Here is a 25125-nt window from a genome sequence, read left to right as displayed (position 1 = left end):
GTGCGTTCTTTCCTGGTGGATATTTACCTAGGAGGAGAATTACTGATGTTCAGCTTTGAACATCTTCAGATCTTTGGCAGTTTTCCAAAGTATTTGTACTAATTTAGACTCCCACCAGGGTGTATGAATTCTGGTTTCCTCTAAATCCTCTACAACATTGGGTATTTTCTGTCTTTCTCATTTTGTCCATCCTGGTAAATGTGGTGATAGTTCATTGTGCTTTTGTTTGCTCTAATGACTAATGAAGTTGAACACCTTATCTGTCTGTGGGCCAGATGGATGCTCTTTTTTGTGAAGTGTCTGCTCAAGTCTTTTTGCCTATTTTTTTTTTGAGTTTCCTATCTTTTTCTTAATGATTTGTAGTTCTTCATACATTTTGCCTTGTCCTTACTGATTTTCTGCCTGCTATATCTGTCCATTTGTGATAGAGGATGTTGAAGTCTCCCAACTATGACACGATTCATCTCTTCTTGCAATTCTCTTAGTTTTTGCCCCATGCATTGTTGTTGTATGCATGCAGCTTAAGGATTGTTAGGCCTTAGAGAATTGACCTCTTTATCATGATGTTAATCCCTTTCTTCGTCCCTATAACTTTGAGGTCTGCTTTGTTTGAAAATAATAACTACTCCTACTTTCTGTGATTAGTGTTAGCATGGTGTCTTAGTTCCCATGCATTTACTTTTAATCTATATGTCTTTATATTTAAAGTGAGTTTCTTGTAGACAACATTTAGTTTGTCTTATTTTTTATTCTTAAGTGAGTTAACAGTGTAGTCTCAGCTTCAAGAGTAGAATCCAGTGATTCATCACTTACATATAACACACAGTGCTCATCCCAACAAGTACCCTTCTTAATGTCCATTACCCATTTTCCTCACACCTATCAACTCTCAGTTTGTTTTCTGTATTTAAGAGTCTCTTATGGGGGCGCCTGGGTGGCTCAGTCAGTTAAGCGGCCAGCTTCGGCTCAGGTCATGATCTCACAGTTTGTGGGTTCGAGCCCCGCGTCGGGCTCTGTGCTGACAGCTAGCTCAGAGCCTGGAGCCTGCTTTAGACTCTGTGTCTCCCTCTCTCTCTGACCCTCCGCTGCTCACGCTGTCTCTCTCTGTCTCTCAAAAATAAATAAAAGACATTTAAAAATTTAAAAAAAAAAGAGTCTCTTATGATTTGCCTTCCTCTCTGTTTTTATCTTATTTTTCCATCCCTTCCCCTATAGTCATCTGTTAAATTTCCATATGATGTCTCTCATTCTCTGACTTATTTCACTTAGCGTAATACCCTCCAGTTTCATCCATGTTGTTGCAGATGGCAAGATTTCATTCTTTTTCATTGCTGAGAGATATTCCAGTATGTGTGTGTGTGTGTGTGTGTGTGTGTGTCTATACATATTGCATCTTCTAAATTCATTAATCAGTTGATGGACATGTGGGCTCTTTCCATAATTTGGCAATTGTTGATAGTGCTGGTATAAACATTGGGGTCATTGGGGTGCATGTGCCCCTTCTAATTAATCATCATTTTTGTATCCTTTGGATAAATACCTAGTAGTGCAATTGCTGGGTTGTAGGGTAGTTCTATTTTTATTTTTTTGAGGAACCTCCACACTGTTTTCCAGAGTGGCTGCACCAGTTTTCATTCCCACCAACAGTGTAAGAAGGTTCCCATTTCTCCACATCCTCACCTGCATCTGTTGTTTCCTGAGTTGTTAATTTTAGCCACTCTGCCGGTGTGAGGTGGTATCTCATTGTGGTTTTGATTTGTATTTCCGTGATTATGAGCAATTTTGAGCATCTTTTTATGTGTCTGTTTGCCATCTGGATGTCTAGTTGGTCTTATTTTTGATTCACTCTGACAGTCTTGGTCTTTTAATTGGTGAATCTAGACCATTGATGTTCAAAGTGATGATTCATAATAAGTGGGTTAATATCTACCATATTCATTGATGTTTTCCATTTGTTGCCTTTATTCTTTTTTCCTGTTTTTGTCTTCCATTCCTTTTCTGTCTTATGGTTTTAATTGAGCATTTTATAGGATTGCATTTTCTCTCCTTTTTTTAGCATAGTAGTTTTACTTTTTTTTTAAACCTTTTTAACAATTGCCCTGGAGTTTGCAATATATACTTAATCCAAGTCCACTTTCAAGTAAAACTACCCACAGATAGTGTTGAGTACTATATAATAATGAAACAATCCTATTTCACTCTCCTGTCCCTTGTATCATTGCTGTCATTCACTTCACTTATATATACTATACACACACACAAGATATATATATATATACATATATATATATCAACACACATAATCAAATCCATTGTTGCTATTATTTTTTGAATGAACTGTTATCTATTAGAACAGTTTTTAAAAAGGTTGCATTTTACTTCCACTTATTCCTTCCCTCATGTTCTTCCTTTCTTTATGCAATTCTGAGTTTCTGACCTATATTGTTTTTCTTCTAAAGAGCTTCTTTCAACATTTGTTGCAAGGCAAGTCTACTGGCAACAAATTCCCTCAACTTTTGTTTTTCTGAGAAAGTTTCTCTTTCGTCTTCACTTTTGAAGGATGATTTCCCAGGGTACAGAATCTGGGTTGGTGGGTTGTTATTTTTTTTTTCCCTCCCTCTCAATACTTGAAATGTTACACATTACGTTCTTGCTTAGATGGTTTCTGAGAAGAAATTGGTTCTGATTCTCATAGTTATTCCTCTGTTGGTAAGGTGTTTTTCCCCTCTGGCTTCTTTCAGGATCTTTTCATTATCTTTGATTTTCTGTAGTTTGAAGATCATATGGCTAAATATAGTGGAGTTTTTTAGGCATTTATCCTGCTTCATGTTCTTTGAGCTTTCTGAATTGGTGGTTTGGTATCTGACATTAATTTGGCAGAAATTCTGAGTCATTGTTTTTTCAGGTATTTCTTCTGTTCCTTTCTTTCTTGTATTCTCATCACACATATGTTGCATGTTTTGTAGTTGTCTAACATTCTTTGAATATTCTGGGTTGGGTTTTTTTTTGTCTTTTTTTTTCTTTGCTTTTTGGTTTTCAGTGATTCTATTAATATAGCCTCAAATTCAGTAGTTCTTTCCTCAACTATGTCCAATCTACTATTAAACCCATAGAAGGCATTCTTCATTTGTGTTACAGTGTTTTTGATCTCTAGCATTTCTTTTTTATTCTGACTTAGGATTCCCATCTCTGTGCTTACATTATACATCTGTTCTTACATGCTCTATTTTATCTATTAGAGTTCTTAGCAAGTTAATTATAGTTGTTTTACATTCTCAGTATGATAATTCCAACATGCCATGTCTGATTCTGATTCTTGCTCTGTCTCTTCAAATTTGGTTTTTAACTTTTCATATGCCTTGTAATTTTTTTCTTGATAGCCGGACCTGGTGCACTAGATAATAGGAACTGCTATAAACAGGCCTTTAAGACTATGGTGGTGAGGTATATAAAGAGGGTAAGTGTTCTGTAGTCCTACAATTGGGTCTCAGTCCTTTATTAAGCCTATGCCTCTGGCGTGTGAGCTACATAACTGTTTCTCAGAGGGTTTTTCCCCCTTAGGTGGTACAGGATTGCTAGAGCTGACTAGAATTATTTCCCTTTACTCAGGTACATTAGGCTCTGATAATAGCCCAGGTTAGGCTGTGGTTAACTACTTTCTTTAGAAGATAGACCTTGTTAAGAAGAGAATGCTTGCTCTTGTGTTTTTCTAAATAGAACTTTTTTTCCCTCCCCCTGCTGGAAGCATAACAAAATTTTTTCTTCCTAATATTTACTTGTGAGAACTTGGTAGAGCCCCAGGAGGTGAATCTCACAAAATGTGGTGCTACAGCAGTTTCTGCTCTTAAGTTTCTGCTCTAGTAAGCCATGACTCCCTGTATTCTCTTGCCTCTCCAGTCTTGGAGGCCATGGTGTGCCCTGTGTCCTCCCCTCTCTTACTGATCCAAGAAGAGTTGTTGATCTTTCAATCTGTTCAGACTTTATTTGTTATGGAGTGCCAATTTCTAAGCTCCTTACATGTGGAACCAGAAACTTGGAATTTCATTCAATATTTTTTTATTTCAGTAAACACTAATTGAGTACAGTTTGGATATGAAATGCATTTATTGAGCAGGTGAACTCTTATAAGTTTAAAATATGAAATTTTGGGGGTACCTGGGTGGCTTAGTTGGTTATGTGTCTGACTCTTGGTTTCAGCTCAGGTCTTGATCTCATCGTTTGTGAGTTCGAGCCCAGTGTCGGGCTCTGCACTATCAGTGGGATTCTATCTCTCCCTTTCTCTCTGCCTCTCCCCTGCTTGCTCTCTCTCAAAAATAAATAAATAAACTTGGGCTGTACGGTAGATATCCTTCTTTAAAAAATAAACAGCTGATAATCTGATTTGTAAGTTATAATTTGAATCTCAGTCCTAGAAGTGAATTTAAAAATATATATATGAATTTTTTTTTTTTTTTGCCAGTCTTCACCAACTACACTTTGAGGTGAGGAGGGGGTTTGTGGAGTTCTTTTTCCCTCCCTCCCACTTTTTCTTTCTTTTTCTTTTTACAATAATTAACATTTAATAAAATGTGCAGATCTTAACTTTTCAGTTTGATGAGTTTTGACCATTATATGTAGAGCAGGTTTCTTGGCCCCTTGTTTTGGACTAGATAATTCTTTGTTGTAAGGAAACTGTCCTGTTCATCCCTGGCCTTTTGCCACTAGACACCAGTAGCATCCCTCTAGTCATGACAATTGAAAGTGTCTCCGAGCATTGCCAAATGTCCCCTAGGAGGTACAGTCACCCCAGTCTAGAACCACTGATATACAGCTGCATAACTATTCAGAAGAGAAGATACAAGTCATATCCATTCCTCCAAAAAGTTCTCTTTGGTCTCTTTCATTAATCCACCCTCCCCTTGCAACCACAGCATCTAATATTTATCATCTTTGGGTTCATTTTGCCAGCATTTAAACTTTGCATAAGCTGAATCATACACTGTATACTCTTTTTTTTTTGTCTGCTCTCTTAAACTTAACGTGTGTGTGTGTGTGTGTGAGAGAGAGAGAGAGATTTATCCATGTTACTATATCAGTGGTTTATTCTTTCTTATTGCAGAGTAGTGGCCCATTGTATGAATATGCCATGATTTGTTAATACATTCTGCTGTTGCTGGACACTTGGGTTGTTTCTGATTTGGGGTTTTTTTTGAAAAAGGCTAATACAAATATTCTGTGGACATGTTTCCATTTCTCTCAGTAAATAACGAGGAATGGAATTTCTGGGTTGTAGGGTAGGTGTACATTTAACTTTTAATAAACTGCCAAACACTTCTGCAAGTGCTTATGCCATTTTACATGCCCAGCAGCTTTGTGTGAGTGTTTGAGCTGTTCTGTCTCATCATCAACAACAACATCATTTTGAGTTGTCAGTCTTTTTTACTTTAGCTCTTCTTGTGGGTATCTCTTTATGATTTTCGTTTGCATTTCCCTGGTGACAGAGGATGTTGAGCACCTTTTCAGGTGCTTTTTGGTCACTTATCTTCTTTTTTGAAGTGTCTTTTTAAGTCACATTATGGTTGATTTGTGTCAGTCCCCATTAAACCCCTTGTCCCCACATAGCAACCTTGTAGAAACCTGCTGCTGTTCCTCAGGGACTGAGAAAACTTTTGCCATCTCAATAAATTTGGTCAAAGGATAAAAACTACTGTGAAACCTACCCTTCTATTTTTTGTTCTTGTCTCTGTTTCCAAACATACTGTGAGTTTAGAGAGTATTTTCCTTTAGTCAAGTCAGAAATATTCCTTCTAATTAGCCAGACAGGTACACAAAACTATTTTTATTTTCTTTGCAATAGCCTTTAAATGCCCACAGCCTCATACAGTGATCAGCCTTAGGTCATCCTTTCACAGCTTTGATAAATTATCAGCAGGGACCTGTCCTCATACAAGGCAGTGAGTCACTTTTGTAATTCTATGTCCAAGGGAGATTCTTGGTGAGTCTTTTTCTGGAAGCATTTTTCTTTTACTCATATGGGAATGTCTTTATCTGGTTAAAAAAATTACGTTCGCTATCTAGAAAGATTCCTTTCTCCATCTAAGTTCTCATAATGGAACTTACCTATTTCCTTTTAATTCCAGTGGAAAAGGAAGGGACTCATTAGCTTTCTTTGTCCTGAGCCTCTGTTCACCAAAATAATTTCTGACTAATGTGGTATTTCTTTTAACCTGTCCTCTGGCTGACCAGACAAAAGGATTCCTCTCTGAGTTGTTTTGGATGTGGTTTCTGAAAAGGAAACAGGAGCACTTGAAGCTTGGTGTTTTCTTACTGCACTTTGAAAAGGAAGCATTCTGTACCCCAGAAGGAGAGTGGCTTATGTATACGTATGTACGTGAGGTAACATGTACAGAGTGCAGTCTGTAGTTGTGATGTCTAAATACCATCCCCCTAAGGGAACCAGCCTCTGTGGGGAAATGGCTGATTCCCTGTCTGGAGTAAGAAATGTGTAAGATGAGGTTGAGTCCTCCTGAGTCCTTCCTACCAGACGGCCAAAAAAAAAAAAAAAAAAAAGTAAACAAACAAAAAACTGTTTTAAATACCTAGAATCATGTCGACAGAACTTAGGCTCCAAGGTGGAAAGGTTCTCATTGCCCAAGAAGGTACGAGATAAGTATCAGTAAGAATCGTGACTGCATTGGATGAAAGTATATCAAATATATTTTAAATCCATGAGTTCAGGGGCATGGATGGGGCATCTGGGTGGCTCAGTTGGTTAAGCGTCCAGCTCTTGAATTCAGCTTGTAATCTTATGGTTTGTGAGATTGGACCCTGCATCAGGCTCCACACTGAGTGTATGGCTGTTTAAGATTCTCTCTCCCTTGGGGCACCTGAGTGGCTCAGTTGGTTAAGTGTCCAACTATGGCTCAGGTTATAATCTTGTGGTTTGTGACTTCAAGCCCCAAGTTGGGCTCTGTGCTGACAGCTCAGAACCTAGAGCCTGCTTCCAATTCTGTGTCTCCCTCTCTTTCTGTTCCTCTGCTGCTCACACTCTGTCTCTCTTTCTTAAAAATAAATAAACATCAAAAAATATTTTTTAGGGGCACCTGGGTGGCTCAGTCGGTTAGGCCTCCGACTCAGGCTCAGGTCAGATCTAACGTTCGTGGGTTCGAGCCCCACATCAGGCTCTGTGCTGACAGCCAGCTCAGAGCCTGGAGCCTGCTTCTGGTTCTGTGTCTCCTTCTCTCTGCCCCTCCTCCTCTCATGCTCTGTCTCACTCTGTATTAAAAATAAATAAAACATTAAAAAAATTAAATATTTTTTAAAAAGAAGAGATTCTCTCTCCCTTTTCTTCTGCTTCTCCCTTACTTGTACAGCACACACGCACTCTATCTCTCTGGGGGGAAAAAAATCCATGAGTTCATGATGGTGGAAAAACACAAACAAAAACAGCCACCACATTCCATTCTATGGGAAAATGGGAAACCCTAAAGGACAAAAGATCTAATTTCTTTGAAACATAAAAAACAAGGGGAGAAAAAAAGGAGAGAAGAGGAACTTATGGTTTAAGACACATGAAGCATAATAATTGGAGCTTATTTGGATTCTGATTTGAACAAACAATGACTAAAACATTTTATGAGCTAGTTGGGGAAATTTGATCACAGACTGGATATCTGTGTTGAGGGATTACTATTAATATCTTAAGTGTGATCCTGGCATTGTGTTTTTATTTTTATAGTAGTCTTCTTCTAGAGATAGATACTGAGTTAAATACAAAATACGAGGTCTTGGATTTGTTCCAAAGACTTCATGGCAGGGATTTGGATGAAACCTAATGGCCATGAGTTGGTAATTATTGTTCCCGAGTAATCTTTCTGGATTTGTTATACCATCCTCTGTACTAAAGAACGTGTTCATATTTGAAATTTTTCATAAGTTAAAATTTAAGACACTTAAGTGTCCTGCAAATGCCTGGTGTCATGGGTTGACCGGCAGAAGTTTGAACAGAGAGAGATGGCCACTAGGAATCACTGGAGTTGAGTGAAAGGCCGTGTCCTGCTGGGTTTTTTTTATAGGTTTGTCAGAACAAAAACATCAGTCTCCCACTGATCCAGCCTGCCCCCAACTTTTTTCTTCTCCCTATTTGTTTATTAGCACCATACTAATGTTACGAACTTAGGGTTCTGGAGAAAAGGAATGGGATTGTACACACTCACCACTTACTGGGTCTTGGTTGCCCAAATACCCTGACCGGGGGACCACCATCTGGGCTGGCTTATTTCTCACAGCTTAGAAAGATGAACACCTTTCAGGGAAATTTTTAAAGAACATTGTTCCTTTTCAAAGAAATGCTTTACCCCTAAATCAATAGAAAACAGAAAACATTTGTCAAAAGTGTTTAAAGCCTATACCAAGTGGAATAGTTCTGAGAGTACAGCACACCCTGTGGAATACTGTTTATGCTCACAGCCTTTTAGCAATTGAGGTGTGTTAAAGACACCCAAAACAATATGTGAGCTTCAAAATTTTCTTCACTCCCCATCAAAACATAATGTATTTTTTCTTGTGGTTTTATGACTTGGACAATAATATAATCTTTACTCTCATCACATCAAAAATAGTGTTTCTGTGTCTCCTCTTAAAACTTCTCTCTCTGATCCTGAAAAAAAAATTTTTCTCATTTTACTGTGAAGTACCCCTAGGTACTTGATGTTTAACTTTTTAGCTTACTATGAATTTCAGACCCCTTTTAGCACATAGAGGAAGGCTTTTGGCTAAGAAAGCTTTCCCAGACACAGGTGTGGGGAAGAGATTGCCTGGTTGGGGCCAGTCACAAACCCTGCAGTGTCTAGTACAATCCTTGGCCAGCAGAGGAAGAGGGAAGCCACATCTCATAGCCCCAACTAAGGCATGAAGACTGAAGCCTGACCATGTTTTCTCTGGAAAATGCATATGTTCTTTCTCCTAAACCTGGCTACCTCTTTCAGGTACATGTTGTGCCAGCCCTGACTTGCACTGAAATACGCAAATTCCTCAGTAAATTGGTGATGCCAACTCCTAGAACCTGCATTTTTTGTGGAGAGATGGCAAGATCAAGGTATCATAGTGAATTAAAGGCCAGCATTTTATGGCAGTTAGCTGATTTTAAAGGATGCTAATATTTCCCAACAAAATATAGTTGAACTTTGGTTATTTCCAAGTATTTGATGTCCCAGTAGCCAGAACTCCAGTCACATTATAACACCCTAATGATTAAGTTATTTGGGGTTGCATTTATTCTCATTGTTTTGTAGACTGTCTTGAATAATAAGTCAGACTCTTCTTTCTAGTTAATCTTATAATTTGAATATAGAGTAAAACCTTGGATTGCGAGTAACTTATTCTGCAAGTGCTATGCAAGACGAGCAACATTTCTAATAAATTTTAACTTGATAAACAAGCTATTCCTTATAATACCAGTACTATGTGATACCAAATGTCACAAGATCACAACTGAGCCAATGGTTCTTGAAATTCACCTTGATATACAAGTGCTTTGGATTACAAGTATGTTTCCACAGTGAGTTATGCACATATACCAAGGCTTTATTGTATGTGGTAGGGGCATGATTATTACAAATTTAGCCAAATAATTTTATGTAGTAAAGACTGATAGTGTAGTCAGTCATCCTGGATTCAGAGCTGAATTTTTAATGCATACGTTATGTCAGTAAACAAGGATGTGCTGGTTTGAGTCCCTAGGAATGCTACTCATTACTCACTCTTAGAGAACTCCTACCCAATACTATCAGTGGTGTCTGGGCTTGGAGTTATTTTTTAAGTAGCAGGTAATATTTTGCACTACATTCTTTACATCTCTTTTTTTTTTTAAACATTCATTTTCAAGAGAGAAAGACCAGAGCGGGGAAGGGGCAGAAAGAGACGGAGACACAGAATTTGCAGCAGGCTCCAGGTTCTGAGCTGTCAGCACAGAACCTGATGTGGGGCTCAAACCCAGGTGACATCATGACCTGAGCCGAAGTTGGATGCTTAGCCTACTGAGCCAGCGTGGCACCCCCATTCTTTATATCTTATGTCTACTTTCTATATTAGCAAACACTATAGGTTTGCCGTGTTTTCTTTAATATCTGCAATTTGGTAACTCACTGGTGAATGTTATTGTTACTTAGGGTAGTATAGTCCAAAAAATAAGCTTACTTAAGCCTTACTTATTTTATATATATAATCAGCCATTTGTACTTCTTTCTTTAAAACTAATTAAAGAAACATAGATTCATTCATGAATAGCAGACAGAAAAAGATGCATCTGTAACAATATTTAAAACACATAAGGGTCACCTGGGTGGTTATGGCTCAAGTTATGATCTCCCGGTTTGTGAGTTCGAGTTCCATGCCAGTCTCCCTGCTGACAGTATGGAGCTTGCTTGGAATTCTTTCTCTCCCTCTCTCTCTGCCCCTTCCCTGCTCATTCTGTCTCAAAATAACTATATAAACATTTTTAAAAGTAATAAAATATATAAAACATTTAGGTATAGTAATTATAATAATCTGTATTCATTTATTGAGGGACTCATCTGTTCCAGTGTCTGCCAGGCCATTTACATTATCACTAATCCCTACAGCCATCAGTGAGCAGACCTAGAGGGAGCTGAGGCTCTGAGTGGTCATTCAGCTCAGGGGGCAGGGAGGGCAGAGGATGGGTTTAGCCTCTGCTTTCCCCCAGTCCAGAGTCTGGATCTCTGCTTTCCTACAGCTTCCGGCTGTGTACAGAGTGCTGCCTTCTCACGCAAGTCTGTTTTTCCATTTCTCCATTTTATATACTCTGTCTCCAGCTTTGTGCAGTCTTTCCATATCCGTTAGAGCTCACCTTTTTATACTTTCCGAGTACCCCTCTGATTCTTCTGGCTTCTCCTAGAGCTTAGATGGTTGATACAAAACTTAACACTCTGAACCTTGATCGCTACTTGCCCTTTCCTAGCACCAGACCCTAAGCTGTACTTGACTTGGAGAAGCTCCTTTGTTTTGCATGTGGCCTAAAGTGAAAAAAGGTGAAGCTCATGGTGAAACATCACATAGCATTTTCCTCCTCAGTGTTCTTGTCTGTCGATACCAGAGTTTACTTTTGTTTCATTTTATAATTCTAAAATCCTCATAAGCCATTCTCTACCCATTCTTTAAATAAATAGATTACCAGTTTTATGATCCCTGTTTATTCCTAGCAACTCTAAATAACAGGCTGAAGAAATAAATGATGTTTATTTAAAAATGGATATGTTACCATGTTTTCGTTTTTAGAGATTTATGTGCCTTTAAATATTATATTTTCAAAGTAATGCCTAAGTAGTAAATGGCTAAAGAAAATAAACATCTGGTTATAATTTGATCCTCTTACTTGCCAGTCCTTAACTGTTTCTTGATTATTCCAAGTTATAATCCTTTTTACTGAACCGCCTAAACTATGCCAGTATAACTCATCCTGCTTTTTAAACTTACAGACAAAAATTCCTTTCTGAGATTTCATGCCAATTTCTCCTCCATCCTGTTAACTCTTCTCATTTGCCAGAAAGTTTCTCTTCTAATCAAAGAATTATTTTTCTCTATATAAGAAGGGCTTTACTTTGCATCCTGGCTTTTCTTTCTCTTGTTTACATCTAATCCAAAAAAAGTAATCTACTTCTCAAAAAATAGAGGACCTGCGTCATTTTAACTGCTACTAAATCTGGTTTAAAATTGGAATATTACGGATTCTTTTTTCAACTAAAGTTACTATAGCAATTACCTCTCACCATAATTAGGTAGAAGGGAACTTTTATGATGGAGTGAATACTAGGCTCAGAAACAAAGGCCTGATTGCAAACCCAGTCTTTTTCCTGGCTTGTAGTAGTGAGCAGAAGTTACTTAACCTTCTTGGAATCATGGTTCTTCTTTTATAGTTTGGGAACAATTAAATTAGATATTTAATTCAAGTGATTTTAAGGATTTAGTGAGATGAGACTGTACCTCACACTTAATTTCCTCACTGCACCAAAAACATATTAACATTTCCTAAAGAACTTTTATAAAATATTTAAAAAAATTAAACTCCCTATTGGTAGGTTAAAAAAAAAAAAGAACGTGAATTCACAATTAGCCAGTTTACAAGAAAAACAAATTATTAAACATTTGGGAGAATGTTTAAACTCATAGTAATTAAATAAATTCAAAAAGCATTGTTATTTTTTAAATTAAATTTGTGCTGATTAAAAAACAAAGACCTAATGCTAGTAGCATTGCCAGTTGGTACAGCTCATTGGAAAAAATATGCATCAAATTAAAATAATATTTATACCTTTCAATCTAGTAATCCCATTCCTGAGACTCCATCCTAAGGGAATATTCTAAAATATGGAAAACATCTATAAACATGAAAATGATTATTTAATTGGCGCTTATGATCTTAATAAACTGGGAAACAAGTTTGTAGTGGGTTAAATTGAGATGGACTATTTTACAGCTATTAAAATAAGGATAAAGACTGACCGAGCAACATGTAAAACTGCTTATTATATCAAAAATATGCACATATGATAACTGATATAAAAATGCATCTTAAAACTATATAGAAAGATACCCAAGTGATAATTATGTTAAATTATTATAGCACTTGTTTTTATTTTTCTTTTTTCCCCTATTTCTCCAAACCGTTTCTAAGGTAATACTACTTTAAAGAATAAAATTAGAATTTAAGTCTAATGTATTCTGTCTGAGAAAAATATTTATTGAGTGCCTGTTATGTACCTGGACATTTTGAATTAAAAAAAAATGCCAGAATACTTTATTATTTACTTCAAGGCAATCAAAAAGCAAAAAAGAATGTGCTTAGCTGACTATTTAGAGTAAGTAGTTCATATACAACCCAAGATTTAAGGTGCTATTGTGTGTAACCTAAGCATTTGATGCCAGGCTGTCAACCCAACCACATTACATATAATGGTGTTATGTCTCACCTATAAGCCATCTGCTTCAGGACTCATTCCAAAATTATCTTACTAGCTTACTCAGGTCATTCCACTGAGGAAATGAAATATCAGTGATATATTGACTAGAACATCAATGTGGGCAAGATTTTAAATAATGCATCTGAAGCTGCATGTAGAGGTAACTGGATTGAAGTAAGCTAGACAAGGTCATTTGCCAAGAATTGTAACAGTTGGGGCACATTAACATGGGTTAAGCGTCTGACTTCAGTTCAGGTCATGATATTGAGGTTTGTGAGTTCAAGCCCTGCATCTGGCTCTGTGCAGACTGCTTGGAGCCTGTTGCCTGCTTTGGATTCTGTGTCTCCCTCTCTCTCTGCCCCTCCTTTCCACTCTGTCTGTCTCTCAAAAATAAACATTTAAAAAAAAATTTTAATAAAAAAAAGAACACATCCATCCAAATGGCCCACAGATACATGAAAAGATGCTCATTATCACTTCTCATCCGGGAAATACAAATCAAAACTACAATGAGATATCACCTGACACCTGTCAGAATGGCTAAAATTAACAAAACAAGAAACAACAGGTGTTAGCAAGTGTGTGGAGAAGGGGGAGTCCTCTTGTACTGTTGATGGTAGTGCAAACTGGTGCAGCCACTGTGGAAAACAGTATGAAGGTTCCTCAAAACTTCATGAACTTTTTATGATCTGTCTTATGGTCCAACAGTCACACTACTGGGTATTTACCCAATGAATACAAGAACACTAATTCAAAGGGATACATGCACTTCTTAGTTTGTAGCAGCATTATTTACAGTAGCCAGACTCTGGAAAGAGCCCCAATGTCCATCAACTGATGAATGGATAAAGAAGTAGCGATATATATATAAATAATGGGGTATTATTCAGCCATAGAAAAGAATGAAATTTTGCCATTTGTAATGATATGGATGGAGCTGGAGAGTATAAGTCAGAGAAAGACATATACTGTATTATTTTACTCATGTGGAATTTAAAAAACAAAGGAAAAAAAGAGACAAATCAAGAAACAGACTCTTAATTATAGAGAACAAACTGATGGTTACCATAGGAAAAGGGGATGGAAGGACGGGTTAAATAGGTGAAAAAGAAAAGAAAAAAGTTTTATGAATGGAGTTATATAGCATATAACCTTTTGAGATTGGCTTTTTTTTTTTTTAAACTCAGCATAATTCCCTGGACATTCCTCCAAGTTGCATGTGTGTGTAACTTACTACTTGTTATGGCTGAGCAGTATTCCACAATATGGATATACTACAATGGATTTAAGTATGTATCTGGTCTGATTCCAGTTTGGGGCTATTAAAATAATGCTCCCATAAACATTGTGTCTTGCTTTTTGGGCAGACATAAAATTTTCATTTCTCTGGGTTAACTGTTTAAGACTGCAGTTGCTGGATCATATATTAATTACATATTTGCTTTTCAAAGAAATTGCTAAACCATTTTCTAGAATGCTCATACCATTTTATATCCACCCCCTCCCAAGCAGTGTATGGGAGATTTTGTTTCCTTGCCAGCATTTGGTGCTGTCATGGTAGTCTTTATTTTGAATAAAAGTTTGGGACCATTTTCTCTACCTAAACTAACCAAATAATTTTGGTATAGATCCATGTAGGGAACTAGATTTAGAAAAGAAAACCACATTAGGGCATATCGGAAGCTGTCTTTCCCAGCCCCACCCACCGTCCACCCAAATCATTCACTTAACTCTTAACAGACTAATTACAGACTAATTTTACACGGTAAAATTAGTTTGGGATATTTGGCCCCTTCAATCTCTAGATAATTAACAAAAAGGACTCAGCTCTCCTTTTGTGGTTGTTGGACCCAATCTTCTTTATCAATATCAGAAAACTGGACATTATTTCTCCCTTGTTTGACAATCTTAGTGTCTTCTAGAAGAAAAAATGGTTTTTTTAAATTTTTAATGTTTATTTATTTGTATTTTTTTAGTGTTTATTTTTGAGAGAGAGAGAGAGAGAGAGAGAGAGATGAAGCATGAATGGGGGAGGGACAGAGAGAGAGAGACACACAGAATCTGAAGCAGGCTCCAGGCTCTGAGCTGTTAGTTCAGAGCCCAGCCCCACGCAGGGCTCTAATCCACGAACTATGAGACCATGACCTGAGCCAAAGTTGGATAGGTAACCAACTGAGCCACCCAGGTACCCCCAAAAAAATGTTCTTTATAAGAATTTTTGGACTCCCTAGACCAGTGTCTTAATTTTGCACTGGTCTGGAAATGAAGATGCTGGATTAGGAGTTAGAAGACTTGTATTTGAGTCCCTCTTCTTATTAGCTGTGTCACTATAAAAAGTCAGTTACGCTAAGTTTGCTCACCTGCATAAAATGAATGGATTAGACCAGTGGCTCTCAGAGTCTAACATACATTAGAATCACCTGGAGGACTATTAAGACACCAATTGCTGGGCTCCATCCCTAGAGTTTCTGGTTCAGCAGATGTAGAGTAAAGCACAAGAATTAGCCTGTTTCCTCGTGATACCGATGGAGCTGGTCCAGAGACAACACCTTGAGAATCACTGGGCTGGATTACGCTAAAATACCCTCTGGACTCATCCTTAGCCCCAAGAAAACCCCACAAATTTGCTTTCTGGTGAAATAAGTTTTGCATTTACCTTTTTTTTTAAGTGATAAAGTTATATAGCAGAATTTAATGCAGCCATTTAAAAAAATATCCTAGAAGAAAAACCACTGTCACGGGAAGATCTCCACAACAGATTATTAGGCTAAAAAGGAGCTATATATTACCAAACAGCATATATAAAAATGTCCAATTACACACAGAAAATAGAAGTCTAAGAGATATATCTAAAGTGTTAGTATTTATCGCTGAATAGTGGAGTTACACAAATTTTATTTTCCTTTTCTTTTTTGTGCTTCTCTGTGTTTTCTCATTTTGTCTGTAATTCATATAATCATTGATCAGTTATTTAAAAAAACACTGAGCAATACAACTCTGATTTCTCTAAGTTTTAAGAATTGCAGGAAAGAACTTACTGAATACCAAGCAACAGCAGTAAGCTGTTCAGGTATGATATACAATTGTCCGGGACCATTTGCAAAGGCAGCTATGATCCTCTTTAGCCTTTTCCCTAAAATATGTGTGGTAAATCACCCTTGTGCCTTCTTCCTACTTGACAGAATTCTGCACTCATGCACCTGCACCTGCACCTGAATAGGTCTGGCTCCAGAACCACTCATTAGAGCATCACATCGCCGCCTATGTAATGCGTTCATGACACTTTTCCAGCTGTTAGCCAGTGGGATCCATAGCCATAACCTCACAAGCTAGCCTCTACTCCATCCTAGACCATGGGTCAGAAAGTGTTTTATCTGGCAGGTTTCTCCCTTAGTTGTATCTCTCGCAGAAGAACTAATATTTACAAGTAATATAGGAATTTAAAAAATCACGGAAATAAATCTGTTTAGATGGCAGAAGCCAGTCGCCTTCTATAGAAGGGTATTTTGTTTCCCATGCATGGTCATGTCCCTGCCTAGGATTTCTAATTGTACTGATATCCCAAGCATATCATCATCTTCCACACTCATTTATGTCAGTGTTAAGAAAGATAAATAAGAATGAACATAGCTTCCTTGAAAGATCACTTAATAAAGTGGTTTTGCTGTTAAATATTTGAATTCACTGATACTGGAGAAAAATACTCCTTTGTTTCTGAGCTCTGCCAACTGTTTCCGAATAGGCTTGTTTGGTAAGAGGCTTGTCGCCAACAGGACGGTGCAGTGGAATTGTCACAACACCACATCCACAGCTGTGGTTGTATCGCTGGTTCCCTTCTGCCAAGTTATCTCCTGTAGATATTTCATAGGATTGAAAAGCTAAAAAATGAGTGATGGTGTATTTATTGTGGTAGCATGGTTTTACATTGTGCATTTGAACACCCACCCAGAATTATTGATTTTAACAAATATGTCTTGTGCTTGCGGCAGTATATTTTTATGTAACACCTAAAGACTACTGTCATAGGAATGTTCACCCCAGGGGTTTGCTGTCGTAGGCACAGTTACGCAGCTCGCTTTATGTAACTGGAAGCCTCAGTGATCGCATCAGAACCGCTAGTTCCCTACAGTGTTACAGTAGCACCGTCCAGTGCCAACAATGTTCTCTGCCACCCCCTTGTTCCAAAAGAAATGAGAACTTTATGTCTAGAACTTACTTGCTTTGGTGAATAAGATCAAGATCTAGTAACCGTTGAATTTGTCCATGTTTTCAGCCCTATCTACAGATGAAGGGGCATCAGTCCTAGTCTCTTACTGATGGCTTTCTACATAGATGTCCACTCAGAAACAGCCATGCTTAGCCTAACTGGTTCCCGCATAGATGAAGATCAGCAGGCTTTTATTTATATGTAAATTATCACAGTGCGTCCGTGGCTTGAAGAAAATACACGGTCAAGGTTTAAATTAACTTACAGACATCCATCCTACTCATTTTTTCCTATTTTCTAAAAGCTCTTATGGACTTTGTGCAGAAGTCAGGAGTTGGAAGGCTGCACGGATATTCCCTAAGAGTTTCAGTCCGCAGTTGAGTACACACATAATTGTTGTCATTTTTGAGGAAGAGGATCTCCTTCCTCATTGTATTGTTTTTTAGTCTTTTGTTCCATCCTTCCAGTTTGCTAATAATTCATTTAGCAAGCCACCATTCTTAAGCAGGAAGAAGCTTTTGCCACTCTGTGCCATGCCAAGGTTTTTGCCTCCCCCTGTCAACACAGTAATAACAATCTCTCGGTCTGCCTCAGAAATCTTACTTCCTTTCATAACCCAAGAATAGTTTGTTTATTCTCCCAGCAGGAGTTAGGCACCCATCTTACTTAAACTTACCCGCCTTATTAGAATCATCTCGTTCAGTGACTGTCTCTCCCACCGACCTGTGAGCACTGGGACAGAATGCCTTCTCAGTGTGGTCTGTGCCTGGGACAGTCCCTGGCACTTAGACAGTACTTAATGATTAAATGAATTTAATGAATGAAGCCAGGCTGCCAACCCAGAGAGAGCTAAGTCTTATACTATTTATCCAACTCAAAAAGTTGAGTCCAGGTATTATCGATGTTGGCCTGATCAATGCTGAATTAGTGAGTTGGTAAGAATTACTTAATGTTGTGGGTTTTTTTTTTAATGTTTATTTATTTTTGAAGGAGAAAAAGACAGAGTGAGCAGGGGAAGGGCACAGAGAGTGGGAGACACAGAATCCAAAGCAGGCTCCAGGTTCTGAGTTGTCAGCGTAGAGTCCAATGTGGGGCTCGACCCACGAGCTGTGAGATCATGACCTGAGCTGTCAGATGCTTAACTGACTGAGCCACCCAGCATCTCCACATAATGTGATTTAAGATGTTAAATGTATTTGATAAATGCTTGAGTCATTTTCTGATATTTTTATATTTACATTTATATTTTTTGTTTTGTAAAGGAAATTTTATTTTCAAAACTGTTTTATAATATAAAGTATAAGGTCTTTTCTGATATTTTTCTGATATTTTTATATTTACATTTATATTTTTTGGTTTTCACACTGTTTTATAATATAAACTCTTTTCCGTGCCATAAAAACATTCTCTTTCCGAACATAACTTTGAACATGAGCCATACCTAGACGAAAATACATATTTAAGGCATGGTTTTATATATATAGTATATACATATTATATATTTTTTAATCTATAATACTTTTTAAAAGGAACATTTGTGTATGGCTATGCTTATCCTAAAGAGTTTCTTCTAAAGCTTACAGTTGCTATGAAATTCACATTTTCCAGTATTTTCCAGTTTAATCTGTCTTGTTTAGCATACCCCAAAGCACTTAGATAGTCTTTTCTTTTAATGCCAATTTTACCTTGTGCAGCCTGCCTTGACAGCATGTTTTTTTATTGATTGAAATTTCAAATCTATGCTGAGGAATTGAATTTAATAATATAAATTTGTTAACTAAGATGAAAGAACATAAAAAGTGCTTAACACATTATGTAAATATATTATAGCATTTTAAACTTCAGTTTGGTCAGCTATCACCTCAGCCTAGCCCTGTTTGTTGTGGTTTAAGAAGATTGTTTTTCGGTGATGACTCAAAGCAGAGATATTATTCTTAGACATCTTTGCTTCCTCTCCCTCTTCCTAATCCCAACTGTCCAAATTCAGATGCACAGAATAGGGAGACACAAACCTTACAGGCAATGGGAAGAGATCCTCTTCCATTATTTTTAAATAATAATATATACTTTTGTAACTATATGTTCCAGAAATGTATCAATAGAGCCTAAAGCTGTTGTGCTCATGTACTCTGAAAATCCTTAAAACTCTTACTTTTGAGAATCAAACTGAAAAGATGAAATGCAGAGAGTTTTCTTAGTGTAATGAAACAAAATTATCTTCAAAATAAATGGCAGATAGGGAGAGCAGTTTTTGCTGTCATAGATAAAAGCTAGAGAACACAAAATCAGCATTTGAAATATATTAACTCACAGTGTTTTAAATAAAAAGAAACTAAAATGCATTGTACAGTACTGTTCCCAAGGATGATTGCAGTTTCTTGTTATTAAGTCCTGCAAAATACATTATGTACTTGGCAGACAGAATTATGAAAACTAGATATGAAAAAAAGGCATATTCGGTCAGATTTTAAAGTTTTTCCTTCTGGGGGGAGGCTCCGTTTTTTATTATTTAATCAGCTCTGTCTCTTATGTTCCATCCTGAGTTCATATTCACAGGCATGCAAAAGAAAATAAATCTTTGATATTTGAAGCAATAGTGAAGATTGAAAGTTCCCGAACCTCTGCAGTTTACCTCATTCATCTGAAAACTTCTAGTGGGAAAAGCATGGGTTAGGAATCAAAATTTCTTCATGAGCCCATTATTGCCACTTAATAGCTTTGTATCCTAAGCAAGTCACTTAATTTTTCTGAGCTTCTGTTTCTTCGTTTGCTTTATGTAAATCACAGGTTATACTGAAGGTGAGAGCAGTCCAAATAGACTTCATAAACTATGAAATGTTGCACAAGTTTCAGATAGGTCCAGTTATAATTCCCATTTTGCAGATGAGAAAGGGCTGAGAGAGGCTGCTAACAGGATTGTTGAAGGTCACACAGCTAGTGAATAGAGATCTAGTTTTAAGATCCTGTGTCTATAATGTTGGTATTTTTCAGTATCAGCACTGTTGATTTTAGGGCTGATAATTATTTCTTATGGAGGGCTGTCCTGTGCATTAGAACATAGTTAACAATACCCCTGGCTTCTATCCCCTAGATGCCAATAGCATCCCCCAATTTATGATAACCAGAACGTCTGCAAACGCTGCCAAATGTCCCCTGGTGGGCAAAAGTTGAGAACCACTGCTCTGTGTGATTCCAGGGCTAAAGTTATTAACCACTTTTATGATGACATTAATCTGAGTGGTTTCTGGTTGGAATACTCCATGACATAGTGATTTTCTGAATTAAAAAGGAGACGAGGGGGGCCTGGGTGGCTCAGTCAGTTGAACATCTGGCTTTGGCTCAGGTCATGATCTCACGGTTCATGGGTTCGAGCCCCACGTCAAGCTCTGTGCTGACAGCTAGCTCAGAGCCTGGAGCCTGTCTTCAGATTCTGTACCTCCCTCTCTCTCTCTGACCCTCCCCTGCTTGCACTGTCTCTTTCAAAAATAAATAAAAAACATTAAAAAAAATTTTTTTTAAAGGAGACAATTGGGTTTCTTATTTCTGATTATTAACAGTGACATTGTCTTCTTTGGAAGGTCTTCCCCATAAACTGATCCTACAGAAGCAAAATATCACCAGAGACACTGTCTGCAATGATCCAGAAGCCAGACTGATCAACCTTCCTGTGTAATTCCATTATCATCCTCTAAGGGGCCCCTCTGTTCTCTCTTGTCCAGCCCCTTCTCCTCTGGTATATTCATGGACTCCTGATACCTGTTATCAGGCATGAGGCAAGGGAGAGGAACACATGTATTTTCATAACCATTATCTCATCTAATCATTACAGTAAGCCCTTGAGATTTGTATCAATTGTCTGTGTTTACATTTTGTTTAGGAATCTTAACCTTTCTTCCTTGCCTGCTCCTTCAACTTTGGTGTTCTCATTGCAGAACTTGATATAGAAAACTCAGCAGGAAATTGATATGGAAACGCAGCAGGTGCCTTTCTCACCAGCTCTGTATGAAGACTAACAGCCTTCTGTATTACTCAACATAAAGCAGATGCTTTCTGCCCTGCATGACTCTTCCCTTTTCCTTTCCCCTTAACAGGGATCATTAAATACATGCCTCCTTTGACTACATTTGGGGACGTAAGAACCAACTGTCCGGGAGTAGAATGTTTTTTCGCTCCGTTGCTCACTCTTCCCCCAAAAAAGGCCAAGCATGAGCTTGCCAATCCTCCCCCACTTCCCCATCTTTGTCTCTAATCCGCAGTCTGTGCTCTTCCTGATACTGGCACAGTTCCTAAGTTATTTATCACTTCTGAGCTCTAGACTTTTCTGATCAACTTTATTGTTTCTCTGTTGTTTAAAACTATTGGGGAAATAGATGCATTTGATCTGCACCTCATTAAATCATCTGAAACGATTTGTACATAGACCTGTCTAAATTTTTTTTACACACTAAGTTTTAAGATCAGTTGCTACTGACAAGCACAATAAATATAATTGAATGTGATTAAAAGCATTAGCATGACCTGAGGAGAGGCTGGCAGTGAGGAGCTGGACTTGCCCAGGAATCTTCTGGACTCAAACTTATGCTCACAGAAAGTCCAAAAAAAGCAGTCTGAACCAATGGAAAGGAGGACTGGATTACTTCACAGGAGTACAACTTCAGTGTCAATTAAAACTTTTATTTATTTTTTTCATTAAAGTGCATGTGAATCATGTTAATTACTACACGATTCATTAAAAAAGGAGTAATTGGCCCCTGCTGTAAAATGGCAGTGTCTTCCGCCAATGCAGGAGTTCGTTTTCTTTTGAAGATCAGCATGCATCCCTATCAACCAGATTTCCCGGAATCTGACTTGACGTGCGTTGAACCATCTCATCATGTTATATAAGTGAAGCATCGTGGGTTTTCTTCCTTCTCCAGGTGGCCTTTTTGAAAATGTGACTGTTGGAGCCGAGGCATTCATCTCCCAGGCAGACAGCTCTCTGGCGCAGAGCCCCCCAGGGGCCAGCAGTCTGCATAGTGGGCAGCCCTCAAAGAGACCAGAACCAGAGCACATGAATAAGAGCAACGCATCGAAGTTGTGAGTTTCCTGGCTGGCATGTTCTCTCTAAGAGAAGAGTTTGCTTCAATCCAATCGCTTGGTTTGAAGAACCAAGGCTGTGAAGAACGTTGTCTAGCAGGTTGGGGAAAGTGTAGAAGTTATGTCTGTTTCCCACAGAGAGAGGTATTCCGGTTTGTGCTGCGTCAGCACCACCCAGAAGGGGATTAGCTGGTGGAGGCCCATCTGTCCTTCGTGGAACACAGTGAGGGGCTTTCCTGGTGGATCAGAATGTTAACTGCTGTATGTCCAAGCACATAAACTTATAAACTTCCCATTTGGTCTGTTTGAAACAAATTTTTAGAAAGAAAAATAATAGAATTTTGTATACCTTATTCAGAAGAGATGCTCAGTGAATAAGTGTTTGTTGAATGAATGATTATCAAATTAAAGGTTTTCCTATGTATGCAACCCTGCAAAGATTCCTTTTCTTTATTTCCTTTACCAAATACTATTGCTGATCAACAAATAAACCTCACTGGCGTCCCGGTACAGATTAGTCTTAATCCTTATGTGCCAGGGCCCGTGTATGGGGAACCATGGAGCGAGCATGATGGAGCCAGAAAGATTCCTACGGAGCCTCACGGGCGAGCTGCTGATTTCACAGAGAAGGTCTGTCCTGGCCCACAGCCCCCCAGCTCCGGGCAGAGCTGCACCAGGAGCCTGGCAGATCCCCTCTCCCACTCAGCGGTCAGGACAGTCTGGAACTGCACCGAACCCGCTTCTCAACCAGTCTTGTGGTGTTCATCCTAGCCTACAGCCCATCTTATACCTCTGTCCCCACGGAACACTGGGTTTTACATCCCCTAATTTTGTAACACCAGAAACATGGATGTCACTTGGCCTTGTGCTTTAGCAAACTTTCTGTTTCACCCCGTGCCTTGTCCTGCCAGCACAGCCATGCTGTGGCACTCCTAATGCGTAATGGGCAGACTCACACAGGACCAGAACCCATCTGTTTGACCCTGCGGAGTCACTTTATTAAGCACAGTTTGAAACAGCCAAGATCTCAGTGATATGTCCAAGACACACAGCCACAGATGAGAATTACTTTGGCTTCTCTTAAGCTACTAAGCTCCCAAACAAAAATCCAAGCTGATTTTTCATGCTTTCGATTTCTAGCTGTCAGTATAGAGCAGGGTTTCTCCACCTCGGCACCATTTAGATTTGGGGCCAGATGGTGGTTTGTTGTGGGGGATTGTCCTGTGCTGTGGGGAAGAACTCTTTTTCCCTGTAAATTCAGTGGCTGCAGCTTGCAAATCAAACTGATAAAAGATAGATGAATACGAAAAACAATATAATTGCACACTTCCACACAAGAGTTCACAAAGGAAGGAGACTCAAGGTGGTCAGAAGATTGAGGCTTATATAACATCTTATGCTAAACAAAGGAAAAGGAATTTTGGGCTTCTTGGCAGAGGAGGCAAATTATAGGAAGGTGAGGGAAGGAAATGTATGGTAATAGGGTTGTCTTGTTATGTAGATAAGAGTTTCTCAGAAGATGATAGTTGTCTCCCAGAATAGTGCTCTTCCAGGTTCAGAGATGTCTTTACAAATGGAAATTTCTCTTATAAATGTAAATTTCATTTACAAAAGAGGAAATTTATATTTTATTTTTAGGCAGTTACATGGAGGTAAAGAGCTTTTTCTGCCTCTTTCATTGTCTTTAGCTCAAAATAATCCTTACACCAAAGTGCTGTATTTTGCGGTGACATCATTCTGGTACCCTTCTGTGCAATGAAGGATGTTTAGCAACATCACTGGCCTCTACCCGCCAGATTCTAGTAGCCCTCCAACCCCAGTTCCCTAAAAATATCAGTAAACATTTTCCTGGTGTCCAAAATTGACCCCAGTTGAGAACCATTGCCTTAGAGGATGTAGCCTGAGAAACAAGATTTGGTGATGTAAGAACACGAGTCTGAACCTAACAGACGCCATGACAGGCTTTGTTTCCCCCTCTAAGCTAAAAGGTCTAAGGTCCGTCTCTTCGGAACCATTTGGCCATTTGGCCATTTGGCAGTCATACATTGCCCTGGGGTATCTAATCAGAAAAGCCCAGCTACCTCACCCCACATTCCTAAGGGTGAGGCCTACAAATGGGAACTTTAGATAAGCCCGTTACCTAGTGTTAAAGTTAACCCCATAGTCACCAAACAAGACCCTAAACTCGCTCTGTAATTGGTTAATTTCAAAGATACCCTAAATGTTGTAATTGGGTCCGCCAAAAGTAACGAACACTCTGAACAGTGTGGATGGTTAGAGCTGCTGCCAATACTGTTGTACCATTATGATTGGGTCTCTACCTATGTCACAATCTCCTGTAACTCCCCCTTCCCAAACTCATAAAAGTCCTGCCCCGCCTTTGTTCGGGGCTCGCTCGCTCTCAGCATGGATCCACCACTCCTGTAAAGTCTGTGAGCCCGAGTTTAGGCCCCGGCGAGCCTAAATTCGTAATAAAGCCCTTTGCTTTTGCATGCGTGCTTCGGCCTCCCTGGCGGTCTCTGGTTTCTGGGGGCGATAAAGAAATCTTGAGTACAACAGTGACTACATATAGTTGTATGTTGTTTGTATTGTTGGAGACCAGAATAAACTCAGTGAAGCAGAGTTCAGTCTGTGCATAAAATAGAAATTTCTTCGGAGATAGTCTTTCTTCCTCCGGAGAAGAAAGTAGCTGTTACTGTGTTTACAGTTTAGATGGTGGAGGTGGTGCTCAGAATTGAAGACAACACTACCACTCAACTAAACACAGTGAGAAGAGGATCCTAATTTGCTAACCTTGTGTAATCAAGTCAAGTGTCGTTAACCTCTTCACCTGTCTCTGGGTTTTTACAAGGAACCAAGCAAGAGAGAGCTAAACCCACCTTCTTC

At 38.5% G+C, this 25125-nt stretch overlaps 1 protein-coding gene across 1 annotated transcript in view; it reads left to right on the top strand.

The window, feature by feature from the left end:
• The window catches only part of UBE3D (ubiquitin protein ligase E3D), a 152673-nt gene extending 130005 nt beyond the window's left edge, over positions 1 to 22668 (top strand). The window contains exon 10 of the mRNA XM_029944312.1: positions 22080 to 22668. Coding sequence (XP_029800172.1) covers positions 22080 to 22100 — 21 coding nt within the window. The 3' untranslated portion in view covers positions 22101 to 22668. The remainder of the gene's footprint in view (positions 1 to 22079) is intronic.
• The last annotated feature ends 2457 nt before the right edge of the window (positions 22669 to 25125 follow it).

Source organism: Suricata suricatta, chromosome 7 (assembly GCF_006229205.1).
Source record: "Suricata suricatta isolate VVHF042 chromosome 7, meerkat_22Aug2017_6uvM2_HiC, whole genome shotgun sequence".
Taxonomy (NCBI): domain Eukaryota; kingdom Metazoa; phylum Chordata; class Mammalia; order Carnivora; family Herpestidae; genus Suricata; species Suricata suricatta.
Note: the sequence above shows the minus strand (reverse complement) of the source record. Positions and strands in the feature narration are given on the sequence as shown.